At 48.6% G+C, this 18,603-nt stretch overlaps 1 protein-coding gene across 1 annotated transcript in view; it reads left to right on the forward strand.

Moving 5' to 3' along the window:
- The window catches only part of LOC144138376 (monocyte to macrophage differentiation factor 2), a 32,459-nt gene extending 16,602 nt beyond the window's left edge, over nucleotides 1-15,857 (forward strand). The window contains exons 7-8 of the mRNA XM_077670630.1: nucleotides 944-1,013; nucleotides 10,052-15,857. Of these exons, the coding sequence (XP_077526756.1) occupies nucleotides 944-1,013; nucleotides 10,052-10,243 (262 nt within the window). The 3' untranslated portion in view covers nucleotides 10,244-15,857. The remainder of the gene's footprint in view (nucleotides 1-943; nucleotides 1,014-10,051) is intronic.
- Nucleotides 15,858-18,603: the final 2,746 nt, after the last annotated feature.

Raw genomic sequence — 18,603 nt, forward strand, 5'->3', positions numbered from 1 at the left:
AGGACCTCAGAGAAAAGAAAATGAAAGCTCAAACATTCAAGGGATTACATAATTATCGAAAAACAGAACCCGCAGAAATGCGGGAATGCTAGAAGGTAGTTATAGTTATAAGTGTCATTTCGAGTCCACAGAGCCAGACCACCCGTTAAGCCTGCACAACACAAAATGGCATGTAATATTTCCAGGCTTTGCCTTTGGACTGGTATACGGAGCAGTAAAGGGTGGCTTTGTTACACAACGCCTATCATTGCAGCGAAAGCAGCTTACTGGCTGTAGCATTCTTGGAAGGGTGGCTGCTAATTCAAGTGGTGAAGTATCCCGGGGAACACCCCCCATAGCATATCACCCCTCCCAATTCTGATTCATGCCAATTACGCACTAATTGGCATTGATTATTACACAGCAGTGTTATAATAGCATTTAGGTACATATTCATTCCCAAATGCTCATTCCCAAATGCTCATACATACCTATTCATTCCCAAATGGTCATACCTGATATCTCTTTCATTTTGATTGCGAGCATGGCGTTTGGTGTCATGGCGTTACAATGGCAGGATTTTGTTGTTGTTTCCACTGCTTAAGAATCTCCATGAATTATGTTCAATCATATTCGTCGGGAGGTTTAATCAAACAAAGATGACATCGGACATCACGCCCCGTACGATGCCCTCAATAGTGCACGGAGCTGTGGTTTAAACTTCAGATGTCGTGGGTACTCCAAATATCCTCAACGCAAACTTGAAATTCTCGGAACACAAATCCGAATACGGTGAAGGCTCTCCAAAAGCGAGTTGGTTTTTAATCCGTATTTTGCTACCGAACGCCTTACGTCCCAGCGGGCTAATGCAGATTCCAACTGGTTGCAAGTGACGTCACTACTCAGCTTCTGACGTGAGCATTCAGGCTGTGACGTCATTATTTTTTGTTCTTCCTCCGCACAGGTACAAAACTCTCGAGGTGCTCATTTACATAGGCTCCGCGGTGGTGCCCGCCTCCGCTACTCTTTCGATGGTAAGCGTTCCAGAATTCAGCGATATCCCTTTTTACGCGCGTGACAAGTTCATTCATTGGCGGAAGAAGTGCTTCATAAATACAATAATCTCGTGCTCGCTACGGTTATTTTGCACCGAAAGCCGCACAAATCTTACTGGTTCTCTCATTGGCCATTTTTGATTAAAAAAAGAAACGCTCAAGCGCTAAGCAGATCCCTTACTTCCCTATCAACTTTGGCATAAGGTTTAAAATTGTGTATCATGGTGCTCGTGGCGGACGAGACGAGAACAAAAAATGGTGTCGCGTTCTGTACCTTTCCCACCTTCTGTCCCATGGTTTCACCGCCTGGCCACATCCAAAGGTGTCGTTCAGGTTTAACTTTGCTTAACTATGCCTCCTGCTTTAAAATTGGGCCGTAGGTTAAATAACCGCTTTTCAACGAGGCGCTTTCCCGCGAGCCTGCCGTCTCCCTGGCTCAATATTCTGTAAAATTCTAAAGATTTGTGACTATAAGCTAATGAAGGGAAAAAACATAAGACCGCGATGTCTGAAGCTAGTAGGCTTAAGCGGGACGCTCTGCTTTTCCTTTTTCCACAAGCCGTCGAAAATACGGCCTATCAATCAAGGAAGCAGCGTGAAAGGACGCCGAAGTCACAGATAAATTAGATAAAGTGCAATAAAAAGCACAGGCTCTCTAAATCGTCAGTAATTTAGAATCGGCCATTTGGAACATTCCGTGCTTCTTTCGAGAATCGGGTGGGGCCGTCTTATAAAGATGGCATTTCGCTTACAGCAAATACTTGGCCCAATAATACAGCACCCGCAACTTTTGCCCCGCCCCATGTGGCATGGGAAGGCCAGAAATCCCACCCCTCACACCCAATTCCCGTCCCACGTGCGAGCAGTGGGTGGACGAGCTGTCCAGCCCGGACCTGTCGACCCAGCGCGTGCTTATAGCGAGGATACGAGCAGCCAGCAAGGACCAGAGTATCCCGGACGCGTATATGCGTTTCCTAGTCAGTACAGCCAGCCGTCACATGAGTTTGCTTATGAGGGTTATACCACAGCATAAACGTACCTAAAGCATACAAAACCACCCGTACTGAAATAAATAACAGCCAAAACGGACCTGCAGTGGTTGAAAACCACGGTGTAGAAAAATGTTCAACAGAAATCGCCGAAACCGACCTAAAAGGGGCAAACCCGCATAAACGCAGAAGCAGCAGTGGCTAAAACTGGCCAAAAGGCAACGAAAATACCCGAAATCCCATTTATAATGCATAAGAATGTCATAAATAGATTATATGCGTGAAAACAAATGTTAATATCAAGAGATGACAAATCCTTGTAAATGAAAAAAAAAAAAAGCGGTAACGGGATTTGAACCCGGGTTAGGATGTTCGCTTCGCAAAAGCGAAACTACTACACTACGATACCAGGAGGTTCTGAGCGTTTCAATTGAGGGCCACATGCACGTGGACATGCCCCTAGATGGCGCCATGCGTCGCTTGGCTGTGTTGACTAGAAAACGCGTATACTCCCCTCCCCCCCCCCTCCCCTTCCACAGGGCCGGTTCTCTCACCATCTTTACCCGATAAGCTCACAACTAAAGATGTTTATTCTCTGCCGCTCTCCCTTCAGAAGACACTTATCGAGAGCGCCTTGCAGAAATCTCCATAAGTTTTCGGATAATTAGTAGCCGTCAAAGTATGTTGAGCGCAGAATTTTGCCCAATGCGGCATCCATCTGTACGCAGCCGGGTGAATGATTCTCCTGAACGTGGTATTGAACCCAGAACAATATTTTGCGTTTAACACTACCTGTGCGAGAAAACTTTCGAGGGCACTCAAAACCCGCGGGGAAATTATTACCAAAAATGATGTGATGCTCCGAAATTCTGGAGATGGGATAGTAACACAATCGTGAGGACGTACTGCACGCTCAACGACTTTAAATTGACCCTGCAATTTTGCCCGTAAACGCTTTCACTCTTTCCTTCGCGTCTCGAAGCACTGCCACAGCTACAGTTACCGCGAGCCCGGAGCGGCACACCGTGATCTGCTTGCTGCAGCAGATTTCTTTTTAAAGTGGCTATCGAATGCGTTTATTGCTGCCACTGAAAGAAAGCCGGCCAATAGCCGCTACACAGCTCTAATGATGTAATTGCAGCGCTTCAAGAATGCCAAGACCGGAAAGGAGAAAAATCTTTTGGGAGTTTCTAAGTTATCAGATGGGCATAGAGCAGTAATTTTTGGCTGATCGAGGTACTTTGCGACCCCCTGTTTTAAGTACTGAGCACGTTTGCTGATTACGTTCTGAAAGCGTTTAGGATATAAAAAAGTCGGAAAAAGTGTTGCAGGGTCTTTTTAAGTATACTTTTAGTATCTCTTTGAAGAAATCACAGCTTCATCGCCATGGAGGAAAGAATACTCAGGAGAGGCCCCTGGCATCCCAATGCATTGCGAAAAGTGTGGAGGAAGTTACGTCATTTTTCTTGAGCCCATGGACAATGTTGCTTACTTGTTTATAACTGCGGCGACCAAATTTGGGCAAATAGAACGGACAAATTTTTAAGGCGCTTGGCATTTCGCTGCCTGGCTACGCTTGCAAACCAGCGCAGTCACTACGACAAACGTTTTTAGATTAGGCCAGTTTGAAAACTCTGCCGTCGTTGCGCCATCCCGCGAGCCTGTTGCTATGACGACGACAAACGCTACTTTGCCAGGCTTAAGAGCTGAAAAATCGTCCTTCTATCTCAAAAACGAAGGCCGTTTTTCGATTGAAACTTTGGGTGAGGGTTAGAATGGGCAAATTGAAGGCGAAATCAACAGCTTAGAACATCACATCGCACCGAGGAATTAGCGACGAAGCTGTTTTCGCTTCGAAGCGGGAGGGCAGGGCGACGCCATGTTAGTCAAATCAAACCGGAGACAGCAAAGGATGATGGGATAGAGTGCTGGGCTCCGTGGGCTCAAGTCATGGCGGGACTCGGCTTCACAAATGTGACGTCACGGCCTCTCCTAACCTTTTCTTTCCTCCATGTTCATCGCCATCGACCGCCATTGGCCTGCCACGGCCAGTCTTTAGGCCAACGTTACTAGACTAGGTTCAGTTGCCAAACTCTCCGCCGACGCCGTGCTTCGACGGTGTCTCCACTTTCAGTTTGTCCGACAGGTGGCGGTGGCGTTCCATCGAGATCCAGCTTTCTCAGCTGCTGGGCATGCTAGGCGCTATACGGGCGCCGAATTAGCGCGTTTCTTCACGCGTAACCAGATGTAAAACTGCAAACACATCACTGCAACACATCCTAGCCACTGACGCTCCTTTTATACTTGTATCAAAGCATGTAAGCGCGACATGCTTTCGAGTAACGAGTTCGAAGCTGCCGGAAACCATCTGTCGTTTCGCATGGTTTCGCTGCTTTTGCGCATGCCTTGCTTTTTTATTACTCTCCGAAAATGCGCCGTTGAGAGAACACACATTCTGCATTAGTATTACGTTCATCGATTCATGCTGCAATAAGAGGTGGCATCCTTGCCCGTAATCATGACGCGGGTGGGACCGTTTTTGTCTACTTAAGTGTCCTTACGGCGACGGTAGGATTAATTGTTCCCAGCGGCGTCTTCGGCCACCTGGGCTAGTGACACAAGACCTCGGTAAGAGGGTCTGTGCTGAGCAGCGCGGCCTCCCACTGCTTCTCACTCGTGATTTGGAATAAAATGGCTAAGAGATTGATTGATTGTAGGGTTTAACGCGCCGACGCAACGCAGGCGATGAGGCGCGCCGTAGTGGAGGGCTCCGGATTAATTTTGACCACCTGGGGATCTTTAACGTGCACCGAAATCTCGTACACACGGGCGTTTTTGCTTTTCGCCTCCATCAGAAAAGCGGCCGCCGCGGCCGGGAATCGAACCCGCTACCTCGTGCTCAGCAGCGCAACGCCTTAGCCACTGAGCCACCGCGGCGGGTAAAATGGCTCTGTGGGGGTTTTTCTTCGCAGGACCAAATCACATGCAAAGTAAACGCTGATTCATGCATCTTGGCAGGCAAAGAATGAACACTGCAACTAGCGATTTTTGCACGAATTAAAAGTTAACAAGGCAAAACAGCTTTCGTTCAGCGGTTTATTTATAAATGCACTGGCCTTCCATTTCAGTCCACACTGATCAACAGAACTGTACAAGATGTTTTAACAAGCTGGTCCACAACACTGGTTAACAAACTGGTCCATGAAAGCAACATCCTAGTAATTGCTCGCATTGCTGCAGTCCAGACAAAGCACATTTTTTCTAACAGGTATTTACAAAAGCTTAGCACGCTTCCTGGCAACTTTAACTTGCACACTTGTGTCTTTGTGTTGCCGTAGGAACCTTGCATAGAAATGCATGCGGGTGACCAGATAAAACTTTATGATGCGTGCAGAGAGCTCTTCAGAATGCGCATCACATCCGACTTGTACAAGGCTGTGTCCTTGTGTCAAATCTTTGACAATGCACCAAAACAGGTCTCCAAACACTACGTTGTCCCTTGTTCTTTCCGTTATGGTGCTCTCAACGCGGGTAAGAAGTGACGTCAAGTCTTTTGATGGCAGCTGGAGGGCACCCGGAACAAAAGACCGCATCTCTGTCAGAATGGCTGCAGGTGGTACGTCATCTGTAGCAAGAAGAGTGACCTTGCAGTCATCGCAGCTCGAAAACTTTTCTGCTTTCTTCACCACGTATCCTGCAAGGTAGTACAGAGCAGCATCGTGTGGAGTTGGTCGACCATAGTCGTGCTGATTTGCATCCTCTTCTGGCATCTTCTCCAACACAATGTTGTGCATGAGCTGTCCGAGCTTGTCTTCTCGCTCCTTCTTCTGATGAAGGACTTCCAGCCTCTTCGAGCTCAGGCTCTCCTCCATGGTGACCAGAACAGGATCCGCATCGCCAGTGCAATTTCCTTTTGTCGCCATCTTTAAAGGAGTGTACAGGCTCAAAAGCCTGAATATTTGGCCAAAATGTACTATCGTAGGGTGATCTTCGTCCCCACCAAACGACCTCACGACTCCAAAAAAGCGCTGGGGATAAAAAAAAAACTGTTAGTGAGAAGAGGAAAACAAGGAATGCAAAATTACACCAAAATGAATCCTAAAAAATACCTACTTCCAATGGGTCCTGGTTCAATTTCGCAGTCAGCACATATCTCACATCCTTGTCAAGAAGCAGGGTGATTATGTCTAGAACTGACATCAACGTGACTCGAAGAGATTCCGTCGTCAACTGAGATGCAAACAGCTTTGTGTTTTTTTCAATGCTGTTCTTTTCGGTCTCATTCAGCATGACCAGGAAGTCTTCTATCACCTGTAGCATGACAGACAAATGCCCCCTTAAATATATTTACCTCATAGTATAACACAATAAGCATACGGACACCCATTACCTTGATCTTGGGCGAGTTCTTACGGATGCCAGTAGCAGGGTGCTTGGCGTTGAGGACATCAAACAGGTCGTTAACCTGCATCGTGAACATTTCAGTTCCCTCACTGTCCTTTAAGCCTGGCTCACGCTGCTCTCTGTAAAACTTCAGCCCAATGGCGACACTCCTGCTGAATAACTGAAACAAAGGTTCAAAAATCAAAAAATCATTTAGAAAACTTGAATAAAAACTAAATGTACGACATCGGTTAGGTACCTGTGTTGCAAGTCTAACATTCATCTTTTCCAGCTTGCTTGGCTTGACGTGCGAAGATGTGAACTTCGGAACAATCTTGAGGTGGCTATCCTTTTCAGCTTCGTACAGGCGCACGTAGTGTTCGAAGTTTATGCAGTTGGTGCCAGCCTGGTAAAAAACAGCAAGAAAGGCATAAGTAAATTTCATGTAGGCTATTTGTGCAATCCCGTTTGAATTACCTTTGCATATGTGTGTGTCAGGAGATGGTTTCTCACACACTTTATGATGTGGGGTACATCACACAGGAAATGAAGAAACCTTCCGTCTTCAAGCGTCGGGTGAGGAATCTTGTTGACAGGGTGGTGCAACTTTCCAGATATGCCAAGATGTGTCCACATTGATCGGTTGTTGCCCGCACCATCACTAACAACACCCAGAACTGTTGCACCATGGCGCTCAAGTTGCAGCACTGATTCCACAACAATCTTGGCCAACACAGCCCCAGGAGCTGCCCCCCTAGTGGCGAAACTGGCAATGGGCTGAACCCAATTGTGAAACAAAGGGATGAACATTAGTACAAGGGCATGGTCAGCCAAGATGGCCTTGCTTTTGTCTCCTGTGTTTTCAAACTCCACAAAGCCATCAAACTTGTACGTGGATTTGTTGAAGTCCACTCCCTCTCTCAGCTTGATTTCATCCAGCACGAGCGTACCACACTTCTCAACATCACGCTTGCTTGAAAAGAATGCCTCAAGCGCTTTCAGGACCACTTGGTTGTAACCATACTCACAGGGTACACCTGAAAGCACCTGGTTAAGTCGGCTTGTAGTCGGTAAGGGAAGCAAATTCATCTTGCGTATCAAATTGTAGGCTTTGGGGCTTGAAATGTGGAGGAGAAGGCAGTTCAGCACCCAACTTCTGGTGTATCGCACACCCTGCGGTCCCTTTGCTTCCATTTGTTTCAGAGACATCTTGAATGCTAGCTGTTGGAGAGGCGGAAGTGACATTAGATGCTCACTGATTGATGAGGATCTTTCGCTTGTCAATTTCTCTTTTAGTTCTGCCATATTCTTCATGAAGGAAACTCTCGCAGCAGCTGCCCTGATGGCTTTCTTTTGAAGATTTTTCACCTTTTTCTGTTTGCACACCTGCCTTTTTTGCTTCTGAGAATTTTTTTTCAAAAGCCTGTTCTTTTCAGTGCGGCAGAATGAACACGTTGGCTGCTTAGCTAGTGCCTGGCATCTGAGTGAAAAACCTGTGCTGCTTTGCACGTCGTATCCGGAGCATGCATGAAGGCTGTGCACTTTGTTTACCAGGTCACTAAGATCTACCATGGTCTTAATGCTGATGCTCAGAAAAGCCTTCGCCTCGCGGCCTCTCGCACTTGCAGTTGCCACTCCGTCACTGCTTACAACGACGCACTTTTCGATTTGCGGCGCCTTATTTGCGGAGGTCAGTGTGAAAAATGCCGCAAATTTACCGCTGCCGTTTTCCACAGTGATTCTCTGCCACGATGGTGGTAGCTCAACGCTTTCCATTTCAGTAAACGACGGCGCGGACGGCTCGGGCATATCGTCGACCACGACATCGGCAGGAATTGTGCTGCAATAAGCTTGTGACTGCGGTGATGCTGTTCCTTGGTCAGCGTTTCCATTGCTTTCCCGCTTCCGTTTCCGCCTCTTCTCCGCTGGCTTTGACAAGTACGAGGGCAAGTTCGGGAAGACTTTAGGAAGGGCACCTTCGACGAGACTCCACTTGCCCCTCGGGATTTCAACAGTTTCTCCGTTGATCACGTGCACGTACGATTTGCGAATGTCCTGATCGTGAAAGTGGAGGGAGCATACCCTAGACTTCGTTGTGAGGTCTTTGTCTGCGCGGGGTATCGCCCTGTTCCAAGCTGCGCGAAGCTGCTCGTCGCTAGGAGCGGAGAAGAAATGCCGGACCGACGGGCTAGTGTCGTTCCGGTACCCGCTTGTACAGCCAGGTACGCAACACGTCGGCATGATTTGGTCGGCTCAGGGGCGCCCACAGTCACCCACAGTACTGCATCGAACAAGGAAATCGATATGTTCAGGCAAACACATCGGTCTGAAAACGCGCACCACACAAAATCACCCGGGAGTTAGACCGGCGACTGTCCAAACTGGCTGCGCAGCGCGGCCGGCGCGGCTGGCGAGGCGAAATCCGTGGAGCCGGTTGCGACTGCAGCGCCAGTGGGAGCAGTATCGGTGGCGGTTCCGCGCAACGCAGCGAAGTTTGTAAACTGAACCTAGTCTAGTAACGTTGCTTTAGGCCGTGTCTAGAGTGCTGTCCGACGGTATTACAAGCGTTCCGCTATATCGACGTCCACCGGCATTTTGTAACAAAATTGCCGAGTCTGGCACTACATCGCTCTAGATAACGTAAAGCTAGCCAAGCTAACCTAAACATGACATAACATGACCTAACGCACACAAGGAAATCATTTAAAACACCAAAAATACCCTAAGGCATAAAAATCATAGTTCCATTTAAAGACGAAAAAAAAAAACAAAAAAACAAGCGAGGCAACAGCAGGTCAGGAACCACCGTCCTCGGAATCAAGAAGCTAAGACGAATTCTCTACACCACAACGGCAGACGCTTTGGCCGGTGCTAGGACGGAACTCTAGCCATGCCTGCAGCGATCAGCTAGAGTGCCGTCGGACAGCACTCGAGACACTGCGTTATCTTTAATGGCATTCGGCCAATCTCCCTTGGCTGGCATCATTGTCGCCATGTTTCGTGCAGCATAAAAAAAAATTCCCTCGCACTTCCCCGAGGGGGAGAGTGTGTAAGTGCGAATGCACGGTTGTTGATTGCGCGATTACGGTGGATATCGTGATCTTGGAGTGGAGAGGAGGCGCCCAACACCCGCAGTCACTGAGCGGAGAGAGGAGGAGGAGAGTAGCGCCCGCCGTTACGGCGAGGGCTACACGAGCGCCCTCACGCGTCGGAATGCGGAGCGCCCGCTACGCGAGCGAGAGCTCTCCCGCCCGAAGTGGAGAGGAGGCGCCCAACACCCGCAGTCACTGAGCGGAGAGAGGAGGAGGAGAGTAGCGCGCGCCCATCTCCCCCCGTTGCTAGGGAAGACGAGGAGGAAGACGAGGAGCGCGCGCACCCGCAGCAGTTGCTATGCGGACGACGGCGGCGGACGATTCAGGCTCGCTTAAGAAGTGCATTCGCACTTAAAAAGTGCACGCCTCGTTTCTTCATCTTCACTTCTTTAGCTTCCCGTTCCATTATATCACACCTCGACGGTCGTTCCCCCTTCCCCTTAACGTTTGTCTTGTCCCTGGGGTCGATGGGTCCCACAGTTTTTGTTGCACCGTCATCCTCATGATCATCACCGGCATAATCACCATCAACATCATCACCATACTCTTCCAGAGGCCGCCGACGGGTCTCAAGGAGCTGCTACTGGGAGGAGCGCTGTACATCGTGGGCGTGGTGTTCTTCAAAAGCGACGGCCGCGTCCCGTTCGCCCACGCCATTTGGCACCTGTTCGTGAACGCGGCCACCCTGGTGCACTACCAGGCCGTGTACCGACACCTCTTCAGGGCGCACGAACACAACACGTGACGTCATCGCTTTCTGCGGCAGGACACCAACGGCCTCTGGCGGTGCTAACGTCGCCTCTTTAGTGGGCAAGCGTATACACAGTGCTAGAGCGGCTCTAGTCTGTAGTTTCGTTTTCAAGAAGGTGCGGACGTGCGTTGGAGACCTGCGAAATGAAAATTACGGCGCGTTGTACGTTTTAAAACACTGAAATCCAAGCCGACTTCGAATGTCATACAGGAGAAAAAGTGGGAAAGCGTATTTATAGTGCTAGAGCGGCTCTAGCATATAGTTTCGTTTTCTGGAAGGTGCCGAACCGAGGTAGAAACCTGTATAACGGAAATTACGCTGAGCTGTGCGTCTTAAAACGTTAAATGCGAAGCCAACCTCAAAGGTCATACCGGGAGACAAGTGGGGAAGCGTATATATAGTGCTGGAGCGGCTCTAGCCTATAGTTTCGTTTTCGGGAACGTGCTGGCATGCGCAGGAGACCTGTATAGCGGAAATTATGCTTCGTTGGGCGACTCAAAACACTGAACGCAACGCCATCTCGAGAGGCGATGGCGGAGTGGAACATTGAAATGAAGCTCTTGTTGGTTGTCCTTGTTGAACGTGCAAGAGAACGCGTCCTTATTTCGATTAAGCGAGTACGCGAAGAACACTTCGTTACGAGCCGAACAGATCGTTGGTGACAACTTGCTTGTCTACCGTTTCACGTGTGCATTTGCCTCAAGATTCAATGTTTAGATGTAGTCACCGTGACCAAGTGTCGGCTCAAGGGTGCTTTCACCGGAGATCTCCATGTTTTTTTTGTTTCGTTTTTTTGTCGATTTATAAGCGTGTGGTTTTGTCCTCTCTACCCTGGTGCACAGAAATTTCGTGAGCGACGCAGTAAAGATCAAAGCCGTAGTGCCCTGCTTGGAGTGCACTGTTGAGTCTTAAAATGTCTGTGGTATGCGGAGGACTGACGGTTATATTAATGTGTGTTTTTAGATGATTGTAAGCAGTCGCTCACGGAAGCCTACGGCCTCCTCTCCTCGGGGTTAATTTTTGGACTGTAAATGGGTAAACATACGTGCGGAGAACGACGCGTTTCCGCATGCCTTTTCCCTCTCCGGAGACCGGTTTGGCGGCAGTCAGGAGGACGCATGAACGCTGCAGGACCGGTTTTGCGGTGGGAAAAAACTCGCCCACAGACGCGTCATCCTCTGTACATGTTTCACCCTTGAGGCGTGCTTTCGTGTTATCTTTTGCCCAATTTACTTCGTTTTCTTTCAACGTTTTGGCAAATCCGCCAAAATGTTATGTGCCATTCCAATGCTATGTTTACAAGACATCTACACCGACTCATTTTTACGCGTAAAGGCTCTCGTTGAAGCAGCTTCTTGTTCGCGTTCAACCTCATCAAGGCCTTCTTCACGAAGTTGGCTTACCTCATTTTGAGATGCTGGCAGTGAAGCGTTCTTTACAGGCCGTAACGTGTTTGAAGCGCGGACGGACAGGGTGAAGGCCGGTTAGTCTGCAACGGACAGCTATCGTTGTAAAAGTCAGCGATGTGGACGCTGGCGAGATCTCCCGTTGGGAATTGTGATAACGGGTACGAGAATTTTCGGTTCCCTTTTTTTAGGTCGAAATATGTGCCGTTAAATATGTGCATTAAGGGTAACAGAGTGGATCCCTAGAGAAGGCAAGCGTTGCAGGGGGCGGCAGAAAGTTAGATGGGCAGATGAGATCAAGAAGTTTGCGGGGATAAATTGGTCACAGTTGGCACAGGACCGAGGTAATTGGAGAATAATGGGAGAGGCCTTTGCCCTGCAGTGGGCGTAGATAGGCTGGTGATGATGATGATGATGATGTGCCGTTACGAGAAAAGGTGGTGGTGGCGGCGTTCGTTAGCGAAAGGTGGTCATAAAAATACGTCATCAAGCGCGCGCAGCGCCTCAAAATAAAACACAAAGAAAAGAAGCGCGGTCTTCTGTTGCTAGGCGATGCGCAGAGCCAAAAGCCCGAGCGGGCATTCCTCGCTAAGACTTCTGGTTAAACTAGATAGGTCCGGTTTGGTTGGCCGGGAGATAGAACTGGTTTTAGCGCCACAGCTCTGTATACGTGCCACTTGGGAAGTGCTCGCGATAAACCACGGTGAACACCCGCGACACCACAGGCACCCTGCGCAGAAAATATTAGATGCAGAAACATTATTCTGAAACGCTTCGCCCGCTGGACTGTAATGTTTTCGCATGTCTACGCGTAAGCAGGCTGAAGCGTCTTTGCCTGATTTCTTTTCCTCCACTCGGGAAAGGGTTTCGGTACTGTCATCCGCTCGTTCAGCCGATGTGGGAACGAGAGTAAGGTGCAGAGGAAGGGAGAAGACGGAAGAAAAGCGCAAGAGCAGTTTCCGTTAGTCTCGTGTACGTCCCAGCAAGAGTCACGTGCCACTTGTTAGTTCACCTTCCAAAGCTCAGTGTACTCGAATGAAGGGTGTCTATTTCGTGTGGCATTTAGATGAAGGGGAACTGACTGCTTTAGGAACTTGCACGACCTTGCCTGCAAGGGGGATCTAGCCGAGACAGCCTTGCCAATGGTCAAGCTATCTTTTAGTGACCAGTAGTGAATTGTCGGTCACAGACGTTATACCGGCGACTATCCTAATTAAAGGGGCCATGACGACATAATACAACTTCGTTCGATTTGAAAGAATTAGTCTTTTATTACTCACTCAGCACTATTCCAGCCACGACAGACGTTTTTTAACGGAAAAAACGCAGGGCATATTGAAAAACTTTCGAATTTCGCGCTTCAGTGACGTAACATGAGCAGCAGTGACGTAATATGGGCCAGCACTAAAAACATTAGGCCTACTCGATTATCAGTCCCGGATCGGCCGCGAACTGCCCGGTACGTGATCCGGCGCTGGATTTTCTCGTGTATTCCTACGGGACCGTTAGGCAGCCCTAGGACTAGTCGCCCGCGGACCGTCCAGGACTGGTAAATCGAGAAGGCCCATTTTTATCACTGTGTTAAGTGCACGTTATCATTACGACCAATTGAAAGTACAGGCTCCGCTACAATCGTCCAGGGATGTGTCTTAGCGATGGTTTAGGCCGGCGGTCACCAATCGCACAAACAAGATTCGGTGACGTCATAGCGACGTCACCGGAAAGTGGTGGAGGAGTCACCATTGCTTCGTATGGCTTCTTCAATACCAACCATATTTGTTTTGCAGTTTGCGGCAAATTTATATCGTTGTTATCGGGACAAAGCAGTATTTTTAATAAACCAAACTTGTACTTTGCCCTCATGGCCCCCTTTAACAATCAATGGCTCAATAGCCTCGGGCATCTTAGCTCGCGTGCGAGATTTTGACAAGGATGTCGTCTAGTTGCGCTTGGCATAATGACGAATCTGTTCAAAATGAGACGTACCTAAACTATCGCATGCTAACCGGAGTATCTGTGTTTAGCCGCTGTCGTCCACACGAATGAGACAGACTTAAGCGGCATGTTCTAACGCTTTTCTCGAGCATTTAGGATGATGGTGCCAGAATGCGACCGGGAAGCGGCATTGAAAGTATAGTACGCGGTGCTTTGTACGACATTGCGTTGGCGGTAACACTAGCCGGCATCGATAACATCAGGAACAACAGAGAAAACAAACGCACGGTGCTGTAAACTGCAGCTCAGGGTAATACATGCGTTGCTTCTTGCGTGTACGGGTATACGCAAAATCTGTTAAACTATCATTCGGCATGTGCAGGAGGTTTTTGCTCGCTCGAGACCGCTAACATTCAAAGAATGAGAATGTCGAATGTTGAAACACATGCAGAGACATGTCTTTCTGTTGAAATACCTCCCAAAAAAAAACTTGATTTTGATGCAAATTCAGCTTCTTTACCAACTTCCCGGGATGGCCATGTTTTCATCGCGCTGTTCTGTTCGCGGACACCACTGGCGAGTTGTGGAACTAAAAATGCTGCCGTAGACATTAAGCCCGGTCACGCTGACCCCCGTGAAGTTGGCTTTCCTTCAGTACAAGCCTTCTTGCAGCAAAGCTTATACACTTCGAGTTTTTGATTACGGTAGACGGCACGAAACTGCCCTCCATCTGCAGGTGTCGCCTCATAAAAAGAAAAAAAAAGGAAAAGGGAAAGGGAAAAGAAAGAAAAAATGGAAACTGTGGTTTAATCAAAGCTCCTCTTACCTCAAGCATCCAACATTGAGGGGCACAAACTAGCACCCTGCGGTACGCCCATGGTTTCAGCAAAAGTGTTAACGCAGGAATTTGTACGATGTGAAGCTAGTCCAGGTTTGTTGCATTTATATTGATAAGTTGGTCAAATGGGAAGTTTCGAAGGCAATTACGGAGTGTCTGAATGAAACACGCTCTCTTTACGGGCATTTGTGTGTCCAATGTTTCTGCTTAAATGTGCGTCGTTGTCACCGCTCCTGTTCGGTATCGTATATGTGAGGAATCGTTATTTATATAAAACCATTCCAACGATTCACGATGTTCAGACAATAAGCGTGAACTTTTTACTGATCTTGTTGAACACGATGCGTGTTTCTTAAGTGACGTTAACGCGGTGGAAAAAAACCCAATCCACGTGACTGACACGCCATGCCTTCGAGTATACTTTAAACTGGAACAAAACATTTACAGCAAGAAACCAAACCCACCCACCCAATCTTTCACCTTAACCATTTGGGTTGGTAGGCAGTAACGGCATCCGGATGGCGGGAATTTTTAATTGTGTGTTGAACATGACTTAGGAATAGAACAGGGAGATGGCGGGAATTTTGAATGGTGTGTTGAACATGACTTAGGAATAGAACAAGGAGATGGCGGGAATTTTGAATGATGTGTTGAACATGACTTAGGAATAGAACAGGGAAGGCGTATTTTCTTTCTTCCCTGTGATTGTGTCTTTTCTTTTGTGTCTTTCTGTCTTTTCCCACTAAAATATCCTTCCGCTCGTACATTCCAGGCCCATATATGTGCCGTAAGTGATAGGGATATTGAGATTTTCATGAAATTAGTAAATAATAGGCTCAATGATTTCCTGCACCCGTTTCATAGATTATCCACTTGTTCCTCGCGCATCTTTTGATAGCTTTTGGACGAACACATAGCTCAAAAAATAAAAAAAAAACCTTTTTGCGCAAAGTTCCACGTTAGCTCTTTTGCAAATCGTCGCAACTTAATCACGCGTTCCGGGCTGGCCATAACTATTTTTATTTTGTGGCCCAAATTCTGCTTTGCAGTCAATACTGAGAAAAACATCTCTTCATATGTTATTGCAAAAAATTCCGCCAACATTGGAATCTCACAAATCACTTGGCGGAAGTGGGTAACAGTTGTCAATCGTACGGCCTATGCATCTTAGTTCGTTCGAAATATGCTTACAGCTCCCTTGCGCGCCCTTGTGGGATTTCATATAAATTGAGCTGAAACAAATTTGGACTTTTCTCGCGCTGGGTATGATAAACATGTAATAGATCGGGATGCTCATATTTATCTTTTGTTACGTCCACAGATGACAGCGATTGTACGATTTGTCATTAATTTATGCGCGTGGTTGTGGCCCACCCAAGAGGCGAACCAATTTTCGCCACGAAATAAAAGTTTTTCTGTTACCTGTATACACTATGCGTTCGTTTCGTTATTACTTTTTTCCAATCCCACCACCAAGAGACAGCAGGTTTCGAAAAACTTCACAATAATACTGCCGCTACGCCTTGGAATGCCGCCGGGCTGAAGTGACAATCCCGAGGATTCATGAGGACTGCGTCGAAGGAACTGACAAGAGTGAAAGGCGGTAAGAGAGAGAAAGGACTTTATTCGCCCAGAAGTAGAGCTGCCGCGTTAGAGAGCTAGGAGACTTTGGCTCCTGGCGGCTTCTTCGGCCATCTGGACAAGGATTAGCTGCGTTAGCAGGGTCTCCCAGTGCTCTATGTGTTTGAAGTCTATGGGGGGAGGGGGTGATGTGCCGTGGTTTCGTTGGCATCTTCACATAATGTGTGTGAGGTCTGCGTGGTGGCTGCAGTGTTTAGGTTTTTCTGGGAAGATTTAAGGGACTATAGGCCAACAGGTTCAGGTAGGTATACGTTTGGAGTTGCCTCCACGCCGTGGTGTGAGCAGCGTTGGCGAGCGGTGGGCAGCTGCAAATTCGTACCTGCTAACAGCTTGTTATGTCTTTGTGACGAGTCTGTTCGGCGGAGAGCACGACGAGGAGTTTCACACGACGGAGAAGGAGGCGCGCGGAGGCGGACGGATATGTGACGTCAACAGCACGTGACCGGATTATCCGGCCTGGCGTCGCATCCACACGCGCGAAGCTACGCTAGGGTGGCCATTCTAGCCACCCTAGCTACGCGGAGCTACTAGCAGACGACAGGGCCGAGGAACAGGTTCCATTCCCCGCCGAGGGCTACCGCCGTCGAGCGAAAACATGCGGAGGCATTTTCTTTCCAGGAGCCTCCGCGGGCTATCCCCACCGAAGGGCGGAGCCTAAAACCAGTCACGTGAGCGGGTCCCGCGGGCCAGAAAGAGAGGGTTTCCCCGTCGTGTGAATCCCGCTTAAGTGACAGACCCGGTATGGTTTAAAGGGGCCATGAAGTTTGGTTCATTAAAAAGACCACTTTGTCCACATGACTATTGATACCAGTTTTAAAAGAGATATTTGAGAAGACAAACTAAGCAGCGGCGACTCCCCAGCCACTTTCCCGCCACGTCTCTATGACGTCACAGAATCTTGTGACGTCACATGACTGGGCGATTGTAGTGGGCCCTCTAGTTCCGTTTATCGTATCTCTTTAATGCTAACGCGCAGGAAACACAGTGATAACCATGTTTTAAAGCGAAGCTTTAGCGTTCCCACTGATGGCGCAATACGCGCTGCAGGAAAGCCAACTTTCTCTGACGATGATGATGATTGCGGGTAAAGTGTAGCAAAATTAAAACGCTTCCATGCGATGCTTGGCGACAGCTCCGTTACGACCCCTCCGCTAAAGGTTGATGAGCAGCGGAGGGAGGAGGGGACGCAGGCATGAGACAGCGCGACGGAAATAGGCCTAACGTCATGTTGTGAGGTGAATATGACAGCCGTTACCCACAGGCGACGTAGGATGAGAGAGAGAGAGAGAGAGAGAGAGAGAGAGAGAGAGAGAGAGAGAGAGAGAGAGAGAGAGAGAGAGAGAGAGAGAGAGAGAGAGATCAAACTTTATTCGAAGAGGCCCATGTCCGGGCTGCTGAAAATGGGGTTAGATTAGCCGGAAATGCGCTCAGACGGGTACTCCGAATGAGTCAGGGCCCCGCACGTGGGTATGTACCGGGCGAGGCGAGGCCAGATGATTGGGCGAAGATCCGGTGGAGGGGCGGTCCAGCAGTCCCATTAGTATGGCATGTCGTGTGGTAAAAGGTATATGTGCAACTGTTTTTATAGTCCAGCCGAACTGTTAATTCATTGTAAAGATGTCTCCGACGTTAAATCCACCCAATACCACGGTCGCTGGCTTAGTTGCGTGTAGGCGTCACTAGAAGCCGTGCGTGTAGGCGTCACTACTTTTATAGTAGCCTGGGCTGGTTCAGAAGCGCTGCTCATGCCGACAGCGACAGCTCACAGCTGTGTCACTAGTCATTTTTTTAGGGCTCGGGCTGTTGGCGTCCTATGTCGACGTCATCTCGTGTGGACACCCGTTTTCCAACGCTATGCGCTAGAACGCTTCGTGCTACAAAGGCGCGATGCTTTCAGCAAAGCTTTACCTCTACCCCCTGACGGCTTCATCTCCATGGGCAAAAACGCCAAGGCGCCATAATACACTTATAGACTGCATGCTTCGGCCGTCCCCAGGTTTCACGTTAGTGAAGGTGGCCCGGGAATTTTTTTGTTTTTTTACATTGAACGCTGGCCTGCTGAGATTTAGCGTAGTGTGGGGCAGTCCTAGGATTTGGAGATGGTTACGAAAGCAAGTTGCATGTACGGTATCGTGGGGGGCCTGATAAGCGGCGCATTTTCCGCAGAATGTGGTGGAAGATGGGAAAGTTCGTTCTCCCTTGTCTCAGGGGCACTGCCTCCCCTCTGCTCAGGTTCAAAACCCGGGTGGGGTGAATGTACGGCTAGAGAGAGAGAGAGAGAGAGAGAGAGAGAGAGAGAGAGAGAGAGAGAGAGAGAGAGAGAGAGAGAGAGAGAGAGAGAGAGAGAGAGAGAGAGAAGGCTCTTTATTGGAAAAGCAGAGAGGTTTGCCGGCATTTACAGACGCCTACATGCTTCTCTGCTGTGGGTTAAGGATGGGGGAAGAAAATGCCCAAGGAAGAGCTGGGCAGGAAAGAAAAGGAAAAAAAAAAACTGTCGTGTACTTGGCGCGGTAGCGGACTTTTGTTCTGAGCTT

The sequence above is a fragment of the Haemaphysalis longicornis genome, unplaced genomic scaffold (assembly GCF_048455015.1).
Source record: "Haemaphysalis longicornis isolate Haplotype H1 unplaced genomic scaffold, Haemaphysalis longicornis Haplotype H1 scaffold_5, whole genome shotgun sequence".
Classification (NCBI taxonomy): domain Eukaryota; kingdom Metazoa; phylum Arthropoda; class Arachnida; order Ixodida; family Ixodidae; genus Haemaphysalis; species Haemaphysalis longicornis.